This window comes from Kryptolebias marmoratus, linkage group LG10, assembly GCF_001649575.2.
Source record: "Kryptolebias marmoratus isolate JLee-2015 linkage group LG10, ASM164957v2, whole genome shotgun sequence".
In the NCBI taxonomy this organism is placed as follows: domain Eukaryota; kingdom Metazoa; phylum Chordata; class Actinopteri; order Cyprinodontiformes; family Rivulidae; genus Kryptolebias; species Kryptolebias marmoratus.
In genome coordinates, this window is record NC_051439.1 from 14,427,613 (window position 1) to 14,454,940 (window position 27,328).

At 41.5% G+C, this 27,328-nt stretch overlaps 2 protein-coding genes across 2 annotated transcripts; both read left to right on the top strand.

Annotated features, from left to right (window-relative positions):
- The first annotated feature begins 211 nt into the window (after positions 1-211).
- Positions 212-8,382, top strand: LOC108237379 (zinc finger FYVE domain-containing protein 1). The gene is made up of 11 exons (XM_017418758.3): positions 212-1,589; positions 1,680-2,184; positions 2,320-2,534; positions 2,691-2,797; positions 2,892-3,000; positions 3,101-3,198; positions 3,309-3,426; positions 3,527-3,697; positions 3,921-4,101; positions 4,195-4,308; positions 6,293-8,382. The coding sequence occupies exons 1-11, from the start codon at positions 1,080-1,082 to the stop codon at positions 6,523-6,525; spliced, it is 2,361 nt and encodes a 786-aa protein (XP_017274247.1). The 5' UTR covers positions 212-1,079; the 3' UTR covers positions 6,526-8,382.
- Positions 8,383-8,884: 502 nt separating this feature from the next.
- LOC108232251 (zinc finger protein DPF3-like) lies at positions 8,885-27,287 on the top strand. Its single transcript, XM_025006314.2, has 11 exons — positions 8,885-8,954; positions 16,964-17,124; positions 17,683-17,790; positions 19,817-19,941; positions 20,511-20,606; positions 20,736-20,796; positions 21,162-21,203; positions 21,648-21,788; positions 22,107-22,220; positions 22,380-23,187; positions 25,360-27,287. Exons 1-10 carry the CDS (start codon positions 8,923-8,925, stop codon positions 22,538-22,540), a joined length of 1,041 nt encoding a protein of 346 aa, XP_024862082.1. The 5' UTR covers positions 8,885-8,922; the 3' UTR covers positions 22,541-23,187; positions 25,360-27,287.
- Positions 27,288-27,328: the final 41 nt, after the last annotated feature.

Consider the following 27,328-nt stretch of genomic DNA (forward strand, 5'->3'; position numbering starts at 1 on the left):
CTCCTCGTAACATTAGAGTCTGTTTTACATTTAATGTGTAATGTGAAGTTTTTTAAACGCTATGTATATTTGATTATTATGAACAGGCCTGAAATAATGACATAAAGCTAGGGGTGTTGGCAGTCTTGTCTCGTAGAACTACGTTTCCCGTCATGCAACAGCGCTCCACGCTCTCCCCCTGACCTCTGTGACCGAAAATAATCCGATCAGCTGATCTGACCTAGCAACAACAAAACGTAGCTAGAGAAATCTGCCAGGGAGGGGGCTGAAGAACAAAACAATGACACCGCTCGGCAGGATACAAACACAGTAACACTTTATAAGACTTTTGTTTTTTAAATAACGGAGTCGCGCGGTTTTCCGTCCCGTTTTAAAGTCAGTTGGTTTAAACGTCCAGCAACGGTTTTTATTTATGCTACTTCAGCTCAGTTGTTGGCAGACTGAAGGCTAGCTGTTTGTTTGGACGGAAGCGATCTCCTGGCTCGCTAATTGCCGCTTTCCTTTGTACGAAAGTTAAAATATCTGTAAGCCAAGTATTTCTTCTTCTTTGCTTAATTGTAAACCGAACTTCAAGGCAAGCTTTTGCAGGGGTTAGCTTGCTAGTTAGCCTGTTAGCGTCAACATTTGCACATTTATTTATTTCAGGGAAAGCTCATTGTCTAGGTCGAAACGGGCTACTTGTCCATTCTGTGTCATTTTAGTTTGTTTTTTCAATAAGAGTAATTAGTGAAAATAGTGTTAAAGGAAAACTGAGTGTTGTTATTTGTGCTGCACAATAAATGCCATCTGAACTTATTGCACAAGTTTACCTGCTAGTTAAACGTAACTAAAGGATTGTTTCTTTGTATTTTATTTGATTTAGGGAATCAACTTGAGTGAAAGTGTTGGAGTTTAAGCTGCAGGAACACCTTTATCACTGTTAAGACTTGTTACAAGCTTCCATTTAAGTTCATTTTGTAGTATTTTGTCATTTCAGTTCAGCATTAGTGGATGTTGGGCATTTTATTGGAAGTAGCTGGTGCTATTGTCATAGCTATTCCATCAAGCACTAGTCTGTATTTAGTTTCCCTTGAGGAACAATGAGTGGCCATGGCTCATCCTCTGAAAAGGGAGTTAATACTAGTCTAATTTGTCAAGAAAGCTATTCCTGTGGTGGTTCTGAAGAGGCTGCATTTGAGTGTGACGACTGCAAAAGCCTGCAGTGTGTTCGCTGTGAGCTCGAGCTTCACAGTCAGGCGAATTTTAAGAGCCACGAGCGTGTCCCAATAGGTCCTGGGCACGTCCCCTACTGTGACAACTGTAAAGGAGGTAATGGAGACAGCGGCAAGCGTCACAGGTCCGTGGTTCGCTGCCAGAATTGTAAAGTCAATTTGTGCCAGGACTGTCAGAAACGCACCCACAGTGGGAGCAGCAAGAAGAAGCACCAGCTCACACCTTATCCACCGCTGCCCAAACCTGCAGAAGTCCACCCTGTCAAGAAATCTGTTGAGCATTTTGTTCAAATAATTGATGAGACTGAATCTCACAGAACCAAACTTCTGGAGAAGGTATCCAGCTTTCTGCTTGTTGATGAGAATGAGGACATGCAGGTGAGTTGTGCAGTTTTATTTCAATTCACTCTCCATGTTTTTTACATTATTTTTTTAACATCTTGTAAACTTATTGTTATTTTTTCCAAGATCAAAGATGAAGCTTCATTCATGAAGTATCTCGGCTGCGACCCTGACCAGTTGCTGAAGGTGGTGTCCATCTTTGGCAACACAGGAGAGGGCAAATCTCACACCCTGAACCACACATTCTTCATGGGTCGAGAAGTCTTCAAGACTTCTCCCACACAGGAGTCGTGCACAGTGGGTGTGTGGGCAGCATTTGACCCCATCCGTAAAATTGTGGTCATCGATACAGAGGGACTTCTTGGGAACAGCTCCAAACAGGGCCAGAGAACCCGTCTCTTACTCAAGGTACTCGCCATCTCCGACCTCATCATATATCGCACCCACGCTGACCGTCTCCACGACGACCTCTTTAAGTTTCTTGGTGATGCTTCAGATGCCTACCTGAAGCATTTCACCAAGGAGCTTAAAGCCACGACGGCCCGCTGTGGCCTGGATGTCCCACTGTCCACCTTGGGCCCTGCAGTGGTCATCTTCCATGAGACTGTCCACACTAAGCTACTGGGTACAGGTAAAACATCCATTTATTAATGCATGCATGCAGTTTCACGCTTCTATTAGAGAAATAAGACCTTTCAGATGGTATTGATTACATGTAAATATAAATAAATTGTATGTAAACCATTTCATGTTTGTCTTACTGTAGAAAAATCCTTGGAGTCAGTAGATCGGCTGCTCTTGGAGCGCTTTAGGAAGCTTTCCCGTTACCCAGAAGCCTTCAGCTCTGTTCAGTATTGGGGCACGCAGACTCTCAGCCCCCCTACAGACTTCTGTGGCTTGCAGAATAAACTGGAGCAGCTTCTGGACAACAACGCTACCCGCTCCCCACGCACTCCAGTGGTCATCTTCAAAGCCCTGCAGGTAAAGCTGCACACAGGAGTCAAGTCAGTGTTTAAGCAACCATCGCGGTTCGGAAACAAGCACGCTAAACATAGTTTCTGCTGGTTTATCATCAGATATTGGAGTTGCAGTTTTAAAATAAAAAGTTGTGATCAAGTCTGATTAATGTTTTTGCAGGCATTGAGTGAGCGCTTCAACGGGGAAATCTCCGGTGAGCCGGCGGCACACAGCTGCTTCTTTCCAGACGAGTACTTCACCTGCTCCAGCCATTGCCTCAGCTGCGGGTCAGCTCTTTCTGCCTCTGTTTAAACAACAAAATTATTACATCTCCTTCTCTCTTTTATTAATGAACCTTGTGAATTGCGTCGTCTGTCACAGGTCTAAATGCAAGAATAGTATGAACCACCTAGGAGAAGGAGGCTGCCATGATGCCAAGCAGCGCTGCTGTTACTCCTCTCTGTATGACAATCGCATTTACACCTGTAAGGTAAGCAATGTGGCACAAACTTAGTGCTCTTTTTTAACTGCAGCAGTACTGTCATTCCTTTGCTAATAAGTTGAAATTATTATACTGTGAATTGGATCAGGCTTGTTATGAAGGGGGAAAGGAAGTGATAGTTGTCCCAAAGACCTCTGCGTCCTCAGACTCTCCATGGATGGGTCTTGCTAGATTCGCCTGGTCTGGGTGAGTAAATCAGACAGGTAGTTTTCTAGTTTATATATTAAAACTTTGCAAAAAATGCAGCATATGTAAAATTTTCTTTTGTTACGGGAGCTTTTCTTATGTCTGATTAGGTACGTTATAGAATGTCCTAACTGTGGAGTGATCTATCGGAGCCGTCAGTACTGGTATGGAAACCAGGACCCCGTGGACACCGTTGTTCGCACTGAGATCCACCACATTTGGCCTGGAGTAAGGAAACAGTTTGTCTCTTCTAAATGTTATTTCCACATTTATTGATTATTATATAAACTGTAGCTGCGGTTAAATAGTCGTGTCTGTGGTTTTGCAGTCCAATGGCTTTTTAAAAGACAATAGCAATGCTGCACAGCGGCTTCTGGATGGAGTCAACCTAGTGGCCCAATCTGTGTCAGAGCTCAGTGTCAAACCTGCCAAGGCCGTCACCTCTTGGCTGACAGATCAAATCGCCCCAGCCTACTGGAAACCCAACTCCCTCATCTTGGTGAGTGACACTCAGACCCACCCTCTGCCACCTGCCACCAACAGCCAAGTCAACACTTTCATGTCCAGAGGGATGTTTACTTTCTGTAGGCCTGCTATTACACAACTCACATTGTGCATGTCACAAGATAACATTTGGAAAGACTGCTGCTCACTTTAGCTCCTGATCAATAACAGCCTTTGATTTTAGAGTTTTTATCTTTTTCTTTTTTCTTTTGTACAAGATGTGCCACAAGTGTCACGCAGTCTTCCAGGGTAATGACACCAAGCATCACTGCCGTGCCTGCGGGGAGGGTTTCTGTGATGGCTGCTCCTCTAAAGCTGTTCCTGTCCCTGAGAGAGGCTGGGGTCCTGCCCCTGTCAGAGTCTGTGATGTCTGCTTTGAGCAGAGAGCTTCATACGCAGGTACGCACTCTGTGATTGCACATGCTATCCCTTTGCTGGCATTTAATATTGATGTGAGCATGGCTTTAGTAGTGGTTTTTCTTCTTTGTGCAGAAATACTTGCATCAGAGCTCGAGGAAGAAGAAGGTGGTACTCTTGCCAGGAAGGTTGGGGAAGCAGTAACCAACACCATAGGAGTTGTGGTCACTGCTATAGATATCCCTCTTGGTATGTATTGCTTCGAACCTTTATAGGTGTAAATGTTAAAGGGAATATTAGCGTACATTTCTACAATAGCCTCTAGTGGCAGATTATTTACAATAAAAAGACAAAATCCTTGGAAATTGTATACAGGAGTCTAGTAAGTAAATCTTACCACATAAGGAATCACTAAATGTTTACTGTGACAGAGTTGTTTTGTTACATAAAGCTTAAAGACTACTGGTAACTCACTGTAAATGAAGCAAATGCCACAAACCAAAGAAAGAACTTAAAGAAATAATAGCTTTGGATGTCCACAAACATCACTGGGACATATGTAGAGGGATATAAAGTGGACTGTTCTCTTAAACATGAGTCCTATTTGCAACTTTTATTAACTCCAAAAATGTAATATTGTTGTTACAAAAAGCATTAAGTATATTGTTGAACATGTAATTTTTTTCTGAACCTTAGTGTTGATTCACCTCATGATTCTTTTTTTTAAGCAATCATTTGCTCACAGCAGGTGAACGCTACAGTACCAGCAACAGAATAAACACAATCAAGAGCAGCCTTTAATTTCAAAACGCTCTACACAGTTTTGAAACCTTGTCAGCAAACTTCTGTGACAAATGTGAAATCTTCAGAAGATGTAGTTTATTTCCATTGAGTTCAAAGGTACAGGGTAGATTAGCCAAACTAAACTGCATTGACAACAGTCCTCGCCAGTGTGTTGAAATGACTGTTTGGACAGAGGTTGACATGGGAGCTGATTCAGAACATTCCTTCATTTGTTTTAATGCAAACTCTGCTAATATCCACATTTCTCAGGGGTTGTGGGTGATTTAGTTTTGGCCTCAGAATGTTACGGCTGTGAACCAATCATTGATTTTTGTTTTATTACTCAGCCCTTCTCCACAGGTGAAACACACAAGGAAGTATGCTGCCGTTTTATGCTCCAAAATTTTTTATAATGCAACATATCTTTATGAATGTGTGTTTTTATCTTACGTGTTTAAAAAAAATAATCGCTGTGAAGCAATCAGAGATTATGGTCTTTTCCTATTTGGAATAACTTGTTTTTCCACAGTTTGAGCTTTTTTTCTCTCTCTCTCTTAGCTGATTAAAGCTGTGTTCATAACAAACTAGGAATGTTAATGTTTTAAAGAGCAACAACTATTCCTGTGATATAACTTAAAGATAACAGATTTAATGAGATAATTGAAGATATTAATCTTGAGACGACTGAGGCGGGAAGGCAGAGATCAAACTCTGGGAATATATTTTTATAACTCCGTACAGCAGGATACTTGGATGTCAAAAGTCAACCTGAAATCTTCTGACGGTGGTGTAAACTAGCTCTGTTGCATAGAATAAGCCTGACTGCAGCCCTTAATGAACACATCAAGCTCATTAAGCTGCTTGTTTAAAGCTTGAATTGAAAACTTAACCTGTCTCCATTTTGTTACTGCGTCATCCTGCTGTCAGCCTATATTTACCACCGGAGAGCTAAGATAAAGATAAAGAGAATTTTGATAACCTGATATGCTGCTGAAAATGTCTTGCCTATCTATAACCATCCCGAAAATACCCCAGAACGAAGTCTGCTCCAATCACAGGAAAATTACCCCATTTACTCACAAGTTCAACTCTAGTTCCCACGTTCTCATGGTAACCAGAACTATGACCCGATGGATTTTATTTTATTTTGGGTAATTGTACACTCAAGAGGTGAGGTGACATAAGTATGGGGTAAGCTCAAGTAAGTGCAAGCAAATATAATCAACAGAGGTAGTAGTAATAGTTGAAAAATAGATACTTTAGAAGCTGTTATGTGTTGTTTGTTCAAGTACTTACAATGTTTTTTTTTGTCGCAGACAGAGCCAGGATTTTCATTCCAACTTGTTCACTGTGTTTTTGCCAAGCAATGTGAAGCTGCCGCCTCATGTTAACTTTACAGGCATGTGAATGTAATGTCAGTGAGTGAATTGACGCTCCACCGTCTCTTCAGGCCTAGTGAAAGACGCAGCCCGTCCTGCCTATTGGGTGCCCGACCAGGACATTCTGTTGTGCCACAACTGCCAACGCGAGTTCACTGCCAAGCTGTCCAAGCACCACTGCCGCGCCTGTGGCGAAGGAGTGTGCGACGAATGCTCCCCGGAGCGTCGACCGGTCCCGTCGCGTGGCTGGGACCACCCTGTGCGTGTGTGCACCGGCTGCAACCAGAAATCCGGAGAACTTTAATTTGGGGGGCTTTCCTTTCACAGAGGCCCAGAGAGAACTGCTCACTCAGCAAGCAGTCAGCCACTGCTGACGTATACCTCTTCTACTCTAATGGTTCTGTCTCGTCTCTGTGGAGAGGAAATCTTAGGGAATACTTAAAATATTCAGTCCATTTGGGGTTCAGAGTTTGTGTGGCCTTTGTAGAACAGCCAGAACATTGGGTTTCTTGACTGAATCTGAACCCACCAGTTTCACTCAGATTATTCATAGACTCAGTATTTTGGTTATTACGGACACAAATCCCTAATTTTCCGTTAAACGAAGCTGTTGAGCTATTTTTATATCATTAAGAAATATTTTAAACTGCATCATTTCGAAGACTGCTAACTGAGAATGTCGTTTGTTGTGATTAGTTTACAGCACCTTAAACTGTTGAGTGTTCTTTCTCTGGTGTGTAATGGCAGGAAGGTATACCTGCAGGTTCCGTTGCATGCATGCGTCGCTGCGTTTGAGTTCTTGCACTAAGTCTTTTTCAGCTGTTGTAGGCTGTTGCTTAACATGGCCAAAAGCCAGATATCCAGAGGATGAAGTTACCTCTTCCAACCTGAGTTAATTTGTCCAACAGTGGGTTCAAGTTTTGGATATCTGGCGTGCCAAAAATCATTCAGGTCATCGTGTCTGTGCTGGTGTAATGTTTATACTTTATCATGTAATTTGTGCTTGAATGAAAATATAGAAGAGTGCAGACTTTCAATGTGGACAACTATTTATATATCGTTATTTAAAAAAACAAAAAAATACAGTCTGAGTTGAATGGCCCTTTCAGAGATCCATGGCCTTTTTACTTGTTTTGACAATGACCTCTTTTGACAGGTGGCATTTTAGAGTATATATGTTACAAAATATTTGCATTTCATGTTTACATTTGTTGTTTTTTTCTGATGGTTGTTTGAATTGTTAATGTTCACTACCTGTTGGGGTGTCTGGATGTAGTCTTCCAGGAGTGAAGAATATTCAAATTTCTCTGGAAACAGGTTTTTCATCGTTCAGTCACACCTCCAATCCTCTGCTAGCTCAGCCCAATAAGATATAAAGAGAAAATTTTATTCAGCTCATCACTTGTTTTGCAAAACATTCATCATTAGAGGCTTTTATATATCATTTATTTTTGTTTGTTTCTTTGGTGTTTGGCATTTTATGACTATTTATATTCTCTGTAATGAAAGTATGTGAACTGCACTTTCATTTGTTTTTATTAATGTTTGTCAAACTGTTCATCCCGCATTAAGTTACAGAGCTTTACCCAAACTTGCATCATTATTAATTTATTTAATAACAAGACCATTACATGCAGTTGCCCTTCAAAGCACAAGATAATGCCTTTTGAACTAAAGTTTGTACTTTATTGTTGAAAGCAAACAAAAAAAAAATAGGTCTTTGCCATGTAGATTCGTAGGTGATGTTCTTTCTCCTTTTGATTCTGATCTCTGATGAGAAAACGTTGAGTCTGGCTGGTCTTAAAATAGATTTATTTGTCTGAGTGTTCCATCAAACACACCCCCCTCTGATATGCTAATATTGCACACAGAAGAAGAATAGGAAATATGTTAGATTACTTGCACTGGAGTTTATTCATACGCACATCAGTGCTGTCTATTTCTTTGATTCTCTCCTATAGTATTCGAAAGATACATTTCATGCAGCTTTTCTCAATCAGCTGGGTGCTACTATTAATACTCCTCTTCAAATCAGGCAGGAATGACTGATGTGTACTTTAAATCGTTAAAATCCAACTTGAAGAAATGGAGGAAAAAAAAGCAATTGTGGAAAACTTGCATAAGAATAAAGCTGTGTCAACATCCTCATGTCAAAACATAATCTGGAACTGCCTCCATGTTTTTGTGTGTGTATGTGTGTGTGTGTGTTTTAAATTTCTCTGTCAAACCTCTAACAGTACAGTGTGGGAGGAATTGATCGTGGGCACTTCTGTGTGTTATGAGTCTTGCTTGCAATACTATCAAACGCTGCAGCTTAAGGTAATGTGAAGCAAATATATTTTTGTTTATCTTATTGATGATGCTAAATTAGTAATTATTTTAATTAATAACTGAAAAAAACTTTCCTTTTGGTATCATATCCCTCAATGCGAGTTTTGTTTACACTAAAATCTCACGTCAGCTATCCAGCATACAGTGAGGGTCTCTTTAAGAAAAAGTGCTGTAATTCAGCTGTGTACAATATGAATACAAGGGAAAACCCTTTAAAATAATTTTGACAGTTTACCCCATTAGGCCACGCCCCATACGCTCATGCCGCGCACCCATTGGTCCACGAATTCGCCTCGGGTTCTGATTGGTCAATTACCCTAGGTTTCCCTCAGAACTGCAAGACGCCGATATTGCGTTACATTGTAGCAAAATGGCGGCTGTCATTCAGAATCCACTAAAAGCGTAAGTATTTTTGACATTTATTAAACTGTGAATAATTACTTTGGTGCCAACTCGACCGTTGGAGCTGGTTGTTCGCGCGCGGCATTTCCAGCCGTGTGCATATGGCAGGCGAAGCTGTCCAAATTCGTTTTTGTGTACTTCTTTCACGGCAAAAGTAGCCTTGCACTGTTCTTTTATTCCACTGGATTTCAACGTTTAGTGTTAAACACGGGCGAAAGGCTGCTTGACATTTTCGCCGAACTAAAGGGGCTTCTCCCCCGCACGGTTCTGCGTGTAACACAACAGAATGTCGTCCCTCCCGGGCTGTACGTTTATTTAAAAAACTGCCCACAAACGTGCCCGTGCGCCGCGACGAACGGTTAAAAGCCGATTTCCTTCGAGCTCGGTTGGGGCACAGCAAGCGGCGGAATAATCGCCTGACATTCCGAAAGTCGTTTATAGTTGCTGTGAATTGTCGACATTGTCAACTTTGGCTCCTCCGAGCGCAGACGTGGTCAGGACCTGGTAAAGCAAGCAAGGAAAGAAAGAAAAAGAAAGAAAGGGAGGAGGCATTTTGTATTTGCAAGCTTGCTGGCGAATTCAACTAAAGTGACAGCAATTTGAAAACGCTGCTGAAACCTGGATGTCACTCTGTGGCCAAAAAGCAATTGCAACATGTATTTTTAACCCTCATTTTAAGCAAATACTCAATCTTTACCTCATTTCTTCTTTGTTCTATTACACCAAAGCCTTGGTGTTAAGTTAGGCATGCTTAATCTGTTATTTTATAATAAAATACCCAATAACTGAGCATTTTCCTGAACGTACATTGAGTTCAGTAGTACGTGACAGCAGCAGCAGTCAGCCAGACTGTATTGATGTGTTCGTATGGATCTGTGGAGGTAGAGCTGGAGCTCCACTGTGCCTTTAAGTGGAGGAGTGCTGGAGATTAGCTTGGTCCAGGATCCTGGGCCCATCTGTCAGAGAGATGCTCTGACAGAGAGGAAGTGTTGGGCTCAAGCAGGAGAACCATCTGCTCCTGCACAGAGGTACCCTGCCACCTCAGTGAACTGTAGCCCAAGGTGTGGACCTGCGGGCCCGCTCTGAGTCAGCAGGCTTCTGGGCACAGATGTGTTGGGGCGTCTTAGTCCTACCGGGGTCCAGAACTGAAAAAGACGCAATCCCAACCTGTTCACATGCCTAATTGATCTGTTTTCATAATTTCTGGGGCACTTTCAGACCTTTTTAGTTTGTTTTTCCCCACATTATGGGACTCGTTTTCTTCACAATTGCTTTCTTTCTTGCTTGCTTGTAAGTCTAGCTCTTATGCAAATATTTGCAACCATTTTTGGATGTTTCACATCCCTCTGTGTGGCAGCTTGGTGTCCCATTGGGGTTCTGAAAGACATCAGGACATCCTTTTGGTTAGAGTTTTGATATTTGTTGTTGCCTGCTGACTAAGGTGACGCAGCAGTCATGCTTTTGAGTGTGTGTGCATTCATTTGTGTGCAGCATTAGCACAATATCTTCTAAACCAATGGAGACTTTAATGAAACTTTCAAAGTGTTCCCTGGATGTACGTATACATCTGCTCAACCTTTGGAACCACCCTAATTCAAGATGGCTGCCACAGCTAAGCTACCTTAGCCAGCACAGAAATGGTTATCCTAAGCTAAGGTTTGGTGTGGTAGTAGCTGAGACTGATCCCCAACACGTACTTTGAGCACTATCTGAACGTGTGAGATTTATTTTTAAAACCTAGCCTTTAACTGGTATGATCAACTCCGCCTTCCTGTTAGCAAAATATCTCATGAACCACTGCGGGGGTTTTAATGAAACTCTCAGAGAGTAATAATTGGACCTGCATCTTGATCTCATTAATTCTTGGAGTAAACCCAATTCAAGATGGCTGCCACAGCTAAGCCACCTTAGCCAACTCAAAAATGGGTGTAACCCATACAGTTTTATAGATATTAAGCTCAATTTTGGTGTGATAACAGCTGAGTCATCCTTCACCGGAGATCTTGCGGCAGGCGGTATACAGTCCGTCAAGAAATGCTAGGTCTTTAAAATAAAAAGTAGTTGATAATTTTACAATAGCCTGTTAGAACAACTAATATAAGACTAAAATATCAGTTTTTCTGGTAGAATCACGGACTTCTTGACACATTTGGGTTCTTGAGAGTATGCTTGTGAGGGTAATTTAGAAATATCTACATATATGAGCCTTGTAACATGTTGCTCTTGCACATTTTTTTTTTACATTCAGGTGTTTGGCCCACTGGGTGAAGGCAAATTAATTAAAACATTTTCAGATTGGATCTGAAACGACGCAGAACAGTCAGCAAGATGACGCTCCATCTGTGCATTGACTGGATGTTGCTTAAGGAAACACCGATGGCTTAAATACATAAAAAAAAAGAAAGAAAAATGTTTTCCATCTGTTTCATGCTTCTCTCTTTCACCCACCAGGGAATTACCCAGAAAAATCACAGCTTCCATGTAACAGCTTTTCACCAATTGTCTGTGTTTTGTCACAAGAGCTGGGTTTTTATTGGAAAGTGTATTTCATTGTTACTCTGCTGGACTATTTCTCCCTTTTATGTCCCAACAAGCTCCTTCGTGTATCTGCTGTCAAGCTGCTGTTTCATCTCGGAGACGTTTTAGCGTTCTGATGTGGAATGTCTCCTTGCTATAAGCTGTGCTTAATGAAGTGTTTCAATCTGCTATAATTAGCCTCTGTCTTGGGTTTCTGACTCCATTTCGCACGTTTGTCAGATTATAATTAGTCACACTTGACACTAATTGGATGTCAGTCTTGTGGACCAGTTTGACCTTTTTTGTATTAAGAAGATTTACTTCAGGGAAATGAAATGCTGGTTTGACTTTTTTTTTTTTTTTTGTAGCAGTGTAGTTGATGAAGCTGCAGTGTGCAAGTCCAATGTCTCTGTGAGGTCTGCCTCCTGTCTGCGAATGGGACGACAGTAATCTCCCAAATCTGCTGATTAAAATGGAGGCTGGGATATTTAATTAGTAAAACTGCTCATTAAAATTTGAGCCACAGCTGGAGTTTTCCATCGACTGGACTCATCTTTCATCCGCAGCTCTCCTGACACCACATCAGCCTGATGCTTCCCCGTTTGCCAGCTTCCTTGTCACCCTGGTGTTGAGTAGACTTTCAGTGAGCCGGGCCTGCTGTTTATTTGCACTGAAATGTGGAGGTGTACTGTCTGGTTTTGCTCCTGCCCTCAGCCTCACTGTGTTGTTCTGATTGGTGTAATCAGAGGTTGTTGTCAGGATGCAGTCACTCTGTTCAGGCCCTCCCCCTCACTTGTTATGTGGTAGCTGTGACTTCCTGTGAAGCAGCATTGCACCTGCAAATTAAGAAACCCTCTAAAAGAGAGCAGAAAACATGTAACTCCCGCATACTTTTTTTCCACATAAGTTAGATCACTCCAGGGCTTTTCAGAATAGACACTGAAGTTTTGTCACAACGCTCCCTGTGAGCTTCTCTTCGTGTTGCCAGATATGCAAAATGTGTGTTGACACGTGCTCACATTACAGATGCAGTCATGTGGCACGGCGAACCGTTGGCAGAAACAAGCTGATAGCGGAGGCCCCACCGGCCACAAGATTTGCTTTTTTTTTTTTTCTCTCCACTTCGACCTCCTTCTGTGCACACTCATCTTTTCTACTCAGCTGGAAGACAGTGAGCAGCACAAGCCTCCGAGTCCATGACAGGCTCACAGGTTCTCTTCAAGTCACTTCTTAGCTGCTGGAACGAAAACAAGGATAGTTTATTTTTAACGAAACTTGTCTGTTTTTTCTTAGCAGCTATAATGGACCTATTTACACAAAAAAAGGGGGGGGGGTTGATTTGAGAATGGAAATTTAAAAGTAAAGCAGACAACCGGTCACACAAACCAACATACTGTAAATAAGTGAATAGTTTAGGCAGGTTATGCTGCCTAATGTGTCCAAATTCTCAGAGCAGTTTAAGTCAGGTTTGAGAAATCGATTATAAAAAAGGTTTTCTCATGTATTTTCAGTCATTTGATTTAGAATGTTATACTTTTAGTTTTAATAACAGTTGGGCTTAACTAATTTATTCATTGGAAAAGTTTAAGTTATTTATAACTTTGTCACTGGACAGAAAAAAAAACTGGAGTACACAACTAACTTTGTAGCTGAACCAGTCCTCTGTAATGTCCTCCATTTTAATTTGAAACAACTGTTTTGAATCTTTGAGTTAGGCACTTATCTTCGTTGTTTTGGGGTTGTTGTTTTTTTTTCAAAAATTACCATATTTAGATAAGATAGTAAAGCTGTCGTGCAGTTTATGGAAGCTAATTGGACAAAAATATGCATATTTGAAGTTTGTTTATTTTCGACGTGTTTTCCAAAGGACAACCAGAACTCTAGTCAGAAGGAGGAATCATTGCTTATAATATAGTGACTAATATGGATTTATTTTTTTACTGGGAATGCTGATGTTTTGTTGTAGTTAGAAATGTTTTCCACGTATCCCCTATTGGCCATCAGTCAGATTGCATGTTAAGGAATTTCCTTATTTTCTTTCCGTCCCCAGCCTGTTGTTGGCAGCTCCATCTTTTAATTTCAGTCAGGATGTTGATCCCTAAACTGTAATGGATGTTTACACCAGACACATTGGGAGTAATGTTGCTGCTATTTTCCAGGATTTTGTGTGTTTGTCCTGCTGTTCCCGGATCTTGCTTGATCCGGCTTCTTTTCGCAGCGTTGCTTCATTTTAAACTCTCAGCTCCTGTGTCATATTTAAGCTAAAATAGCCTTCAGCTGCTGCAGTTTTGATTTGTAGATTTCATCAAGGGGCAAAACAGGAACAAGAACTTTAAAGTGGGGGGCAAAGTCATGAGTACTGAGAGTAGGGTGTGAATCTCTTTGACCTCCTGTGTCTGTCATCTGACGTGTAGGTCTTGTCACTCATTACAGGTGTCAAAAAGCTTCCTCACCTTTAGCTGGTGCACCTTCTACTCAGAGTGGCAACCATCTGATTGAAAATGTATCATTGTACAGACTGTTTTCTCCTTCCAGAAGTCCTTCAATCTCTCATTTGTATTTTCGGTCGTCATCCGAGCACCCCACTCCCCAGTCTCCGTGTGTATTTTACAATCTCTCATCTGCACAATTTGAGCAGTTTCTTGTCATAACTACAACTTCAGGGAGCATCACATTTTGTCTTGTTACAGCTGTGTGTTGACAATCAAGCACACAGGTTAGTTTGACAAGTATTTACTGCTGGGAACAATTTGCTCACTCAGACACATTTTATTACACATCTGCGCACTAATATTTTCATGAGTCAAATGTTTATCTTAAGTCAAAGACCAGGCTACTACTGGTGAAAATGCCAGAGCTCTGAACTTCTTGACAAATATAATTTGAGTACATCCTATTTTTATTATTTATCTTCTGAATATTCTTGCTTGTTAAAGCCAAATGAAATGGTGGTGTGTGTGTGTGAAAATTGATGTTTTGATTTTCTCTGCAAAGCAGAGAGAATTTATAAGAATATTAACTTGAATAAACACACTGTCTGGGTAAGATAAGAACCAGAGAGAAAGGTTAGACGGTTCCATGCCCGTTTGTTATGACCAGCTTGTTAGCCTACAACCCCTGCTGTCTTGCTTTTTATTTCCACGTTTCCCTCTGCCTCTTGCCCTTACACCTTTCCCCCTCTCCTCGCTCTCACCCTGTACCTGTGACTGTTTGCTCTCTCTGGTAACATTGACACGAAACCTTTCCACACTCTGGCTTTTCCTCTGCCGCAGAGCTGTGTTCTCCGTGCGGAACCGAGCTCCTAATGTGACTCTTCCTCTGCTGAACACGGCCTCAGCCAGTTTTAGGACATGATGAAAGACAATGAAAAGTCAGCACCTTTTTTTTTGTCTTTAGCTTAAGATTCACAGCTTGTCTCTGAGGCTATAGCTCATTAGTTTCTCTTCAAAATGGCTGCCTTGCTAATGTTGTAATTGAGAACACATGGAGGAACTTCATTATTTGGCTGTATCAGAAGAACCTGTGGCTATTATGTGCCCTGTGATATTACTGCAGACTATGAAAAACCTGTTAAAAGTACCTTGTGGTGATTTACTCCCGTCTTTGATATAGTCAAATCAGAACCTGCCCTTGTGCTAGGAACTCTGCTGAGATTAATTAAGTAGGCTAATTACCATACCAGGCGTGTGGCAGAGATTGAGAGCTTGAACGTGAAATATCCACCCCCATTTCGCTCTGAATATTAACACAGAAACCCTGAGGGACTGCCAAAATCTCAGTGGCGCTAAGAAAAGTGGAACTAAAGTGTGAGTCTTTGAGTTGCATGGCGGTCAGAGGAGTGACTTCATATCAGACCCCAGATTTTGTGTCTTTACAGTGATCTAACACAGTCAGCAGCAGTGAAGCTCACAGTCTATCAGAAATCGAATCAAACAAAGAGCATGCAGAGGTAATAATGCGTGTAACCTCTGTAGAGGAAGCAGCACAGTTGAGGAACGGCTGTAAATGGATTGCATTGTTTTGGGTTTCTTTTCCCCCGTTAACAAATTCTTTATAGCAGTGATCAGGAAGGAGGAAAGAGACTCTCTGCTGTCAGGCTGAAGCTTAGATTAAAGAGTTTGATTTGAAGTCTGAACGGCTGCTAACATCAACATACAGGTTGACAAATGTTTTCAGAGACTTGCACTAGAAGTAAATAACTCACATTTGTCCATTAAATTACTGCTGCTTCACCTAAGTGGTTTCATGATCGGCAGCATCAACGAGACTTTTAAACTAACTTACCTTCATATCATAACTTCTTCAAATATAATCACATTGAGCGCTAGTGTAACATTTCTCAGTTATTTTGTCTCCAAATACATTTGCATCAGTTTCTTTTTTCTTTTTTGCTGCTACAGGCGGAAATGATCATTAAACACATTTCATCAATTCACACTTTCTGGCAGTTATTTACAGGCTTTTATTTATTTATTTATTTTTTACCACTTTCTGCATTTTGTTGCATCTTCTCCTCTACGACTTTAATACTCTTCCTGATCACTTCATTTTAATCATTTACACAAAACATTGATTCCAATTAATTGTTGTAAAATATTGTTGTCTGAGCTGAAATTGATTCCTGAGGACAAACGGATGATACAATAAACTTTAGTTTCATCTTTTACAGCTGCAACACTGAAGGGATGAATGGATTATTTCTCTGAAACTATCAAATGTTCATCAATTTCTCTTGTAGTTGATGTAAAACCTAAAATAATTCTTGACGCAGTCATTACATTTTAGTTTACAAATGTTATACATAAATAATTACTTTTTCTGTTTTCTTACTTACTTTGACAAATGGCCTCCTCCAGATTAAACTTTGGTCTGAAATCAGTGGTAATATATGTTTGGCTCAAATGTTTGTATCGAAAATCTTCCTTTTTGTTGGTACAAACACAATTAAACAACTAATGGATGTCAGCCTCACATTCAGAATTCAACAGCTCAGTTTGTGTTGGTCACTGCTGTGACGTTTTTACTTATTCATTGTCTTTTTTACTCTGAGCGACGGGAAAGGATGCGTGCAAAAACACTGGTGGTGTTTCCAAGGCGTTTAATTTTCATTTTGGAAACGTTTCATGTTAAATGAGTCGCGTCCTTCTTGCCTGGAAACGCTGTTGGATAAAAAGAAACACTTACATTTATGATTTCTCAATGAAGCCATCAGACTTCTTTCTTGAAATAAACAGTAATTTTACCTTGCTGAACATAAAAGTGGCTGTTCCATAAAAGTTAAGTGAGGTTAAAAAAAAAAAAAAAATGGATTTAAGTGTTTGAGCAGCTTATTCTCCATCTGTCAGACAAACGGTCCCCACAGCTGTGTTAACAGTAGGCTGCAGATTAAAGTTACTCTTGACCCGTGAAGTTATTGTTTGGACACTGTAAGTCTGCCATCTCAGTACGCTGTCAGTGTCAGTGATCTTTGCTGCAAATGTTCCCTCCTGAAGGTTGGGTGACCAGTTCTATAAGGAGGCCATTGAGCAGTGCCGCAGCTACAATGCCCGCCTGTGTGCCGAGCGCAGTGTCCGCCTGCCATTCCTGGACTCTCAGACTGGTGTTGCCCAGAACAATTGCTACATCTGGATGGAACGCCACCAACGCAGTCCCGGTAGGAAAACACAGAGACTCACACAAATATAGAATGCACACAGAATTTAAAAAAAAAAGAATTGGATTATTAACCTCTTCCTCCCTGGAGAGGCACTCTGCATGCGCCTTATTTACATTTAGGCTACCTTGGAGTGCAATGATTTAAAATGCAAGCTGTTTCTTGAACTGAATTTATGTTGGTAGACCTGCATTTTACATGTTTTTTTTTTTTGTTTTTTTTTAAATTGAGGATTGGCAACATTATTGTCTCCAACTCATCGTCAGGAAGCTATTTACGCCTTAATTAAAGATCAGAGCCAAAGGATTTAAAATTATAGAGCTGCTCCCGACTGAGTTTTCCCAAAGTTTAGGAAAAATGTCAAACCATCATATTTCAAAAGTTGAACAATGTAATTATTAGATTTTTTCCACAGTACTGATTAAACTTCTCATTAGTTATATGTCTTTGGTGTGTAATTTTACCATCATTATTTCCGATGCTAAAATTAATTGCTTCTTTGCATTTGTCATGACTCGAAACTGTCTTGTTTGTCTCGTCATCGCTGTGATTCTGCAGGTGTTGCAGCCGGTCAGATGTACACGTACCCCGCCCGCTGCTGGAGAAAGAAGAGACGGCTGCACAACACCACAGACCCACGCCTGGGCATCTACGGCCTTCAGCTCGGTAAGACCCCACAGCCACTTCTCCTATGGACCGCCTGCCCATGTCCTTCTACCCCCTTTTTGTTTCTCCTCCTGTATTGCTTCTGCTCCTCCAGGCTCTTGACCCCCTTCGACCCGCACAATTACCGGTGGCGATCTGGAATGATCTCGCTAAAATCTCATTGCTCCTCCTCAGCACACTGAGCAGAGCAGACTGCCAGATATTTTTCAGAAGATGAAATGTGGCTGTGTCCTCCCTGGCTGGTAAACTTGTTTTGTGAGAAGTAGAACATGTAATTAGATTTACCACTGCTGGGAGCAGTGAGACAGAGGTCGGCCACAACAGACAGTATTTAATAAATGTTATGGAATGGAGTTTGGCCTTCTTTGGCTGCCACTTGAAACAGCTCACTCAACACATTTACTCTGTCCTCTATATTGTCACTTACGTTCTACTTACCAACTCCCTTGTTGATTGGTTTTCTCTCTCTTTTTTTTCTTTTTTTGTCTGTGATCTCGCCATCAGTCTATGTGATCAGTGTTTTCAGACTCAAGTAACTGTGCCCAAAGCTTTCAGACCCACTGGGATGTTACACTATCCTAAGGAATGAACACCACAAAAGAGAGAATTTCACACAAACAGTATGATGCGTCTTTAGTTTCTGTAAAAGTTGCACCTTTAGTTTTTTGTAAGAAGCCGTAAAAAAAAAATGTTTCGACAGAAATCTCTGGGATTCAAGAGTTTCATTTCTGCATATTTTTGGAAGGTTGCAAGGGCGAGAAGGGGGAACTGGGAAGAGAATGGGCAAGATATAGCAATAGCACATGAGCCAAGCCTTTGTTTCCCAAACACATCCCATTGTAGCCTATTGTTTTCCTCTGCGCTCACACTGGCTTTGACTCCCCCACCGCCTCGCTGTCCCTTCCTCTCTGCAACAACGGTGGCCTGTATGTGCTGCCTATGAGTGCCCAGCGGAGGTGAAACGTGCTTTGATCTAACCTGGCGTCTCTTCTGCGGAGCACGTAGCGCGGCTGACCAGAGGTGGTCGGCAACAAGGCAGCAGAGTGTGTGTCGCCGTCTAACTGACAGTGTGCTATAGAGACTGGGGCTGCATGCAGAATCAGCTCCCTGCTGCAGGCTGCTGCCGGCTCTATTTTTAGACCCCCAGCTCCCTTGGGGTTTGGATGGAGGGAGGGATAGGGTGTGTGTATGTGTGCGCGGAGGTGTGTGGGGGTGGTGGGGGGAGTTGTCTCGTCGCTGAGAGTTGAAAGTCAACATGTGCAGACACAATGGTGAGGGACTGCTGCCACATAGTTTGAGGAGCAGGTTGATATCTGCTTTCCTCACACCTACCTTTTGTGTCTGACTCTCAACCTTTGCAGTCTTTTGTTGTTTCAGCTCATCATGCTAAATATTCTGCAAAAGTCTCTCTCGTGCACACAGTTGAAAGACGGAGAGCTCAAAGAAAGCTGGAGCTGGGGGGCTTTGAAGTGGCTACTCTTCTGAAAGATCCACAAAGCAACAGGATGATCACGAAGCGCTCTTTGGGGAAGAGATTGTGTGAATAGGATGTGCAGATCCTACTGACTGTTTCAGCTTTTGTTTGCTCTACTTTGCCTGCTCAACCTGCTCGCCTCCTACACTGTTTGTTCAGATTTTCCCTGTAGGAGGAAATATCTGTGTGTGTTCAGGTTGAAGTGACAAGCTCCTTTAAGAACATTGTGCCAAAAAGATTCCTGTAGACAAAGTTGACTGAATGTGTCCATAGAAAAACATCAAAAGCTCAGTGATATAATCTTATTTTGCAAAATGAAAAATGTATGTTAGTTGTTTTTTTTGTTTTTTTTATCTGTGTAATAGTGTTGTGAAAATAGTTGTGATGACACATTATCTTGCAAAGAAATATGGTAAACAATGCTCCAGCAAGTTACCACATGCTTTCGTAATTTTTAGTAAAATGGAATGAGAGTAAATATGCTGCTCATACAGTTTGATGCCATTCTGATTTCTGTATAATACGTGTCGTTTTGCTTTTTTCCTTGTGCAGACGGCGGCCTCATGTCCAAAGACGGTTTGCCCACCCAGAGCACTACACTGGAGGCTCTGCTGCGCGGAGGTCTGGACAAGAGGAGCAACTCCAAGAACGACGAAGAGAGCCTGCTGGAGATCCAGGTGGGTTTCAGTCAGACTCTGTGGGTGAAGATTGGTACTCAAGAGCATTGGCAAAATGTTTAAAATGCAAACGCTCTGTTACATCACTCCAGCAGCTCGAGCACACTGGCACTCAAATTGATGTGTGTTGCCCTAACTGGTTGCCAAGGCAACTTGCCAAGTTTTTCCAACTAACCTGTGGAGCTTGTTAACTGAGCGCTGAAGCATTTTTGGACAAGTGGACTGGCTCACTACCGGTCTTTATATTTACCAAGATGAGGAGTAATTGCCACAAAATTATATGTGCAGAAATGCTAATATATATATATGTATGTATAAAACTTAGTTTCTCTTCAGGTGTTCTTTCAGTGAAAAAGCTTTGGTTGAAAGTCAGGTAACCTTATCTCAGTATCAAACATTCCACCAAACGCATGTGGAAACGGGTATTTATTTGTTTGCTTTTTGTCATCAAACAAAAATGTCTTCGAGATAGAAGAAAAATGTCTTTTTCTTTTTACTTTGGTTGCTTTAGGTTTTTATAAAAGTATGCTTTGATCAGAAACTGCACTTTGTCTTTCTTTCTGCTTCAGAGGGTTCTGGAGGCAGATGCAGCAGAAGATGCTTTTAATGATGACGATGATTATGAGGTAGACACTCCTAAGAGGAGACATCGGGGCAAAGGAAGAGTAAGTAACTAAAGGACTGAAGTTGCAGTTTTACACTGTAATCCTTGTTAACGCTTGTCTGATGAGGCTTGGATGAAATCGGGTATTTCACTGCAGGTAGTTAAATGCTTCCCTTTCCTTTTCCCTTAGGGTCGAGGCTCAGGCCGCAGGAGGACAGACCTGGATGATGATAAGCCATACTTCTGTGACAGTAAGTAGAGACAAAGTCCTAAATATGTTTTACTCTCCCATACTGTTTAAATAATCTGTAGATGTAGACTCGCTGATTTATTCAATGTCTATTCTATAGACAAAATAACATCTGTATTCTGCTCATTAAAATGCCTTTTCTCTGGAAAGTACAGTCAGAGCTACTGTTGTCAGTTTTTAGTGTATTTTTCAGAGTAAAAACCACAGGGTGAATGAAACCAGGTGAATTAGTGTCACTGTCACCTCCAGTGTTTTTTGGCATCAGGTTGCAGGTGGAAAATCCAAGAGAAATGGTGTTCGATTTTTGCTGTGACTCGACTTGGATAACACATTCTAATTTTCAATTTTCTTCTTTTGACGTTTCAGACAGATATAGACAGAAGCAGAACTCAAAACCTCTGACCTCAGGTACTTTAATGTGTTGGCTCACTCTTTCAAAGATACATGTGCTATTAAATAATTGACTGGTAGTGTTGAAAGTGGTGTAATGTTTGCTTTTGGGTGGTAGTGGTGTAAATTTGAACTACAGTTGTTGTTTTATTTGACACTGTTTTAAGCAGATTTTATGGTGTTACATGTAAAAAATTTCTGCTGACGCCATTTTTTTCTGTGCTTGATAATACAGCTTTTTTGTTATATCTAGAACACAAAAATGTATTTAAATGGTACTGTGGCCCATAGTGTGCTTTTTGACCTACCTAACACTCAGTTAATTAAATTTTTATCCTCAACACAAGTTGTCAGGAAAGTTAAATTACTGCATTTATAACGTCTCTGCTGCCAAAATTCTATTAAGATAAGAAAATGCAACTTTTTTAGTGGGACTAAACATCCACCCTGTGTTTGCTTCAGTCTGTACAAAGCGATACAGGAACCGCACAGGACTTAGTTACCACTACACCCATTCCCACCTGGCAGAGGAGGACAGAGCTGGGGAGAGGAGCACGGTGGCGTCTCGCGCTCCCTCTGCACCACAGACTGACAGACACAAACGTAAGACACCTGGAGCTCCCGTGAACTTGTATTCAGATGTTTTTCTAAATCTCTCCCCAAATCTATGGGTCAAATGCAGCCAAGATCTGTGGGAATGTTGCCTTTTAACAGGAAATGGGGACAAAATAGAAACAAACTGGAAAGCCTCATCTACCAAAGAACAACTATGAAACCAGTTGATCTTTTTCAGAAAGACTCTGAAAGACTCCAACTACTGTATATGGATCTTTATTGTAAAATGCTGACTTGCATAAAGTTTAATCAGCCATCAATACAATTTTGACTTTTTTCTGGTATATTTTTTTTTTCTTTTTAAAGGTCCAAAGAGCTCTGGTGGGACCAGCATACCCAACAACTACTGTAACAAATGCCATGGCTCAAACAGGAAAATGGGTAAATCTGGGTCTTCCTGCTCCGCCTGTCAATGCACAAGTGAGTTCATGTACACCGGTGTAATTTGTAGTAGACCTTTGTCTGTATCTCAGCTAACAGCACTTGACAAAATACAAGCACACCTGCCTGATTTGTGATTGACTCACCTGCATTTCATCACCTGCTCACTGCCTGATCCTCTCCTATCCTGCGTCCCAGCTGACCGCGGAGAGGAGAAGGAAGACGGGACGTTCACTGGAGCCGAGGAGCTTTTTGGCACCACCTCAGAGAGCGACACTTCCACTTTTCATGGCTTTGAGGACGACGAGCTGGAAGAACCAGCCACAAACAGCAACGGAATATCCAACCGTCACAGATAGAGCAAAAATCTTAGATATAAACTGACTTTTTTTTTCTTTTTTTTTTTTTTTTTATGAATACGGATAACCCCCCTGGCAAAAATCAGCTGCTTCTTTTAATGTTTTTGTTTGTTTGTTTTGTTTTCAGAAAGCACAAAGTGATAATTTCAGGACAGACATGCAAGTGGTATTTTATCTACTGAACATTTGTTGAATAATTTATGAAGACATTTTTTTTATATTACACAGCATAAATGAACCTTTGATGCAACAAATGACCATTGGGGTTTCCTAAAACCAGAAGATATTTTTTTTGGAGTGTGTGCATTTTTTTCTTCTTTTTTTTTCTCCCCCTCACTGGCAAAAAGGAAGCAAAATGCTATGAACAAAAACACTGGAGAAATCACAATATTTAACAACTGAAACTTTAAAAGGCGCAGACGTTGAGTTTGGTAGATTTTTTGAATTTTATTGCAGGCAATGTTTGCATTTAAAGACTACTGGATGTTTTTCAGCGGGACTTTGAAGACCTCTTCCTCTGCTCTCACTCTTAATTAAACGTGTGAAAATGAAGGAGAACCACAAGCCACTGGAAATGTTTGAGGAAACAAACATTTGCAACATTCATGTTAAGTGTCACTACAAACGAGGAACATAATTAATCGAAGGTAAGCCAGTGCATTTTAATCAAATGTGTTACGACCCCCTTTCTAACCTGCAAGGCAACCCTGGATTTTACTGAAAATGGTAACAAAATAGTGCATCAAATGTTTGTTCTTTAAAAAAATTTTATGACATTGTTTTTATAAACATTTTAATATTTAGGAAACTGAAGTGACCAGGCATATATCCTTCAGCTGACTTCTGAAATGTGTGTTAGTAAGCTTAAAAAAGAGACTGGATGCCACCTCCATGTGGGCCCACCACAGTGGACCAGATCTTCACCAAAGGGGTCACGGGTGTTTGACTCTCCAGTCTGCATATGTTTTGTAGATCTGGAGAAGGCTTATGACCGTGTTCCCCGAGGCATTCTGTGGGAGGTGCTGTGGGAGATGGGGTTGCTTTTAAGAGCAATCTAGTCCCGGTATAAACAAAGCAGGAGCTGTGTCCGCATTCTTGGCACAAAATCGAGCTCGTTCTTGGTGCGGGATGGACTCCACCAGGGCTGTCCCTTGTCTCTGATGCCATTTGTGGCGTTCATGGACAGGATCTCACGGTTATGGAGAGGAGTGTGTCCGGTTTGGGAACCTCAGAGTCTCGTCTTGGCTTTTTGTGGATGATGTGGTTCTGTTGGTGTCTTCGGGTCATGAGATGGGATGAGAGTCAGCTCCTCTAAGCCTGAGGCCATGGTTCTCAACTAGATATGACAATCCGTGCCGGGAATGAGTCTTTGCCTCAGGTAGAGGAGTTCAGATATCTGGGAGGCTTGTATACGAGTGATGGTAGGATGGGGCGGGATATGGATTGACAGATTGGGGCCTTCTCTGACGTAATGAGGACGTTGCTTTAGTCGATTGTGGTAAAGAAAAAGTTGAGTCGAAAGGCGAAACTCTCAATTTTACTGGTCCATCTACGTTCCAACCCTGACCTGTGGTCATGAGGTTTGAATTATGGCAGAAAGAACGAGATCCCAGATTAAAGGAGCTGAAATGACCTTCCTTCATAGGGTGGCCAGGCTCAGCCAGAGATGAGATGAGGAGCTCTGTCATCTGGGAGCTCAAAGTAGAGCTGCTGCTCCTTCACATCGAAAGGAAAGGATCAGTTGAGGTGGTTCAGGCATCTGATTAGGACACCTAACTTTGGAGGTTTTTCGGGCACTCTTCCCACTGGGAAGAGACCCCTGGGCAGACCCAGAGCTCACTGGAGGGATTATGTACCCTCTCTGGCCTGGGAACGCCTTGGAATTCACCAGGATGAAGCTGGAGAGAGTAGCTGGGGAAAGGGATGTCTGGGTTTCTTTCCTGGACCTGTTGCCTCAGCGACCCGACCACAGATAAGCGGTAGAAGATGGATGGATGTTAGCAAGCCAGGGCTTTTTTTTCCTGTCCATTACAACTTGATGTTTAAATATTATTCTTAAATTGTTAAGCTGGTTTTGCAAACATTTTACACAAAGTGGTGAACTCCTCTGACTCATTTTAGCCAATAGGTAGAACTAAAAAAAAAGACTGGTGTTCCTGCAGTTCCACTGTTTTTAAACTGCATTGCTAGGCATCCCTTAAAAAATGTTGCTTTTGATATGTCAACTCAAATATAGAGGTAAAATGACTTTCAGCTCAGTTTATCCACTTCATTTTGAAAGAGGACTGCTATTAATCACAAAACAGATTACTGCAGTTAACTGCCAAATTATTATACAACAAAGTGTGAAAAACCAAATAGATTTGGTGTAATTTGGCTGTAGATGTGAATATCTAGTTTTGTTTTTTTAAACTGCAGTGCTCTATCTGGCAAATGTTTTTGGTTTTTGCGTGTGCTTAGGAAAGCTAAAATGTAATGTTAGCCATGTTTGCAGTGCAGCACTGTGGACCACCGAAGGCAATAATTCTTAGATGGACTGCCATTAAATTTATCATTATATTTATATATATTTATATATCGTCTAGTGCTTTGTTTTGTGAATTAATTATTTACATTCACATCTGCTGGTTTGTGCTCATTTTGAAATGCTGTCACGCTAAACATCAGCAGGTTTGCAGCTCTACTGTAAGCTTAGCACTTAGCCCAATTGATTGCTGTGTCTTAAGTCAGGGCTTGCAGTGCTGCTTGCATGACTGCAGACCTTTAGTCTTGTTCGGATGTATTACGTGCGAGTCTAACCATTTCTATTTGTTGTATAGGAGTCGTCAGCACATTGGCATGTGGCCCAGTGCTGGAGGGATGACCAGTGAAGAAGAGGATTTAACCCTCAAAAAACTAATGAGCCTTCATGTCCCTCCTGGTTTGGGCCTAAAATAAGCAACTGAAACGGATGAACAGGCTTCCACAAGCCATGTGGCTTAATTGAAGCAACTGCTCCCTTGACAATATGTATCGACTTCTCGTGAACATTTGAAATGTGAGCATCCGGCTTCATTTCATCCTAACTGCACTGTGCTGGAGCTGCTCTCTGAGCTATGGGAACACTAAAGGCTAGGCCTTTGAACTGTTTGTGCCCAACGGGTGCATTTGGGGGCCCCAGCGGCCCAGCTTGCCCACTCCTGCTCTGCTGTGTGATCTGATGTGACACTAAGACGTCATTATCCTCATCACTGTGCTAGCCTGCCGCTCCGCGCTGGAAACCGGCTTTGACAGCCATCACCCCTCCAACCTGATTGGACTAGTGACCCTCTGACCCGCAGCCATAAAGATGGTGCTCCAATCCACCACTATTACATGCAGACCTCTGGACTACGTAACCCTGACATGGACACAAGGTTTTGGATTTTTTTTTCTATTTCTTCTGCTTTTCTTCTTAAAAGGATTTGTTCACTTTTTTGCACCTTTTCTCTGCTGTAGAACATTTTTATGTTTTGTGCTTCTTAAAGTTTGATTAGTTCTTGGGTTTGTTCCGACTGTATTGATACCTCTGTCCAGATCAGGTGCACAAAACCCTCAGCAACTCAGGCATCTTTCATTTCCTCTGCTGTTGATTGTTCAGCTAATCAGCCCTAATTTGTGATTGTATTCAGCTAACAAGGAGGGACAAAGACACCCACACCATGATTTTATTGTTAGAATCAACTCATGGGAACGATTCTGGGACACAGCGGTCTCATATAGGAAACACCTGCAATAAGAAGATCCATCAGCGCTTCTTTTTTTTTCCTTTTTTCTTTTACCTAGTGTCATATATCCCAGACATAACCTCCTTATCGTTTTAAAATTTAAAGCCTGAGAAGAAGCCCTGTCTCAGATGCATTTGAAAATAAAACTTGTTGCTAGTCGAACACATCTGTGCTCAGATTCCTGTCCTGAATTAGAGGCAATAACTGAAAGTTCTTTGCAACATTTCTGTTGAGTGCTTTTTGAGGGCTTAATTGCTTTCTGACATTTAGAGGATGTTTTGAGTACTGTATCAAGAAGCTGTTAAGTCCCACAGTTCACACCTACAGTGTTAAAGGTGTGTGTCCAGGTAATAGCTGCTCCGTTATTGAAGCTAACAATTATTCCAACGTGTCTGTTATGACTTGTTTGTGCATTCAAACCACCTCTCCTCACTTCCCTCAGGGACCCCACAGCAGTTTCTCTCCGCAGGACAAAGAATGCGTCTGAAACTCTTATCCTTTATCTTGCCGTCTTCCTTTGCATCAGTTATGTGCCGTTTCCACAGTAAAACGAGTCATTGTGTCTGTTTAACTTCCAAAGTTGCGCCAGTAAGTGAAAGCGTGTGTCACGACCTGCTACGTGAACAGGCGAACTACTCGCATCTCTGAACAAAAGGAAAAAACAAAACAAAAAACAAGCTCCTGTGTGGAAATGTTAGTCATGTCTGCTTAAAATATGTGTCTCCTATCGTTAAAGAGCCTGTATACCTCGTCACAGACACAGCAATAGACCCTGGTACTCTCCTGTCAAGCCTGCAGAGGGGGCTGGAAAAGGAGGATCAGGGTGGGAACGGAGCCAAGAAGAGATGAAATGGACATAACCAAGTGGTTTGTTTTTCTGTTTTGTTTTGTTTTGCTTTTTTTCTGCTGTAAATACAAGTCTAAAATGAGAGAATGAAGAAGTGTGTGTTTGTTAAACTATTTTTATTGTTCTGAAAAAATAAAGAAAAATAAGGAATGAATGTTAGCAATGCTGTTTTTCTGAGGGGGAGGAGGGGAGGAG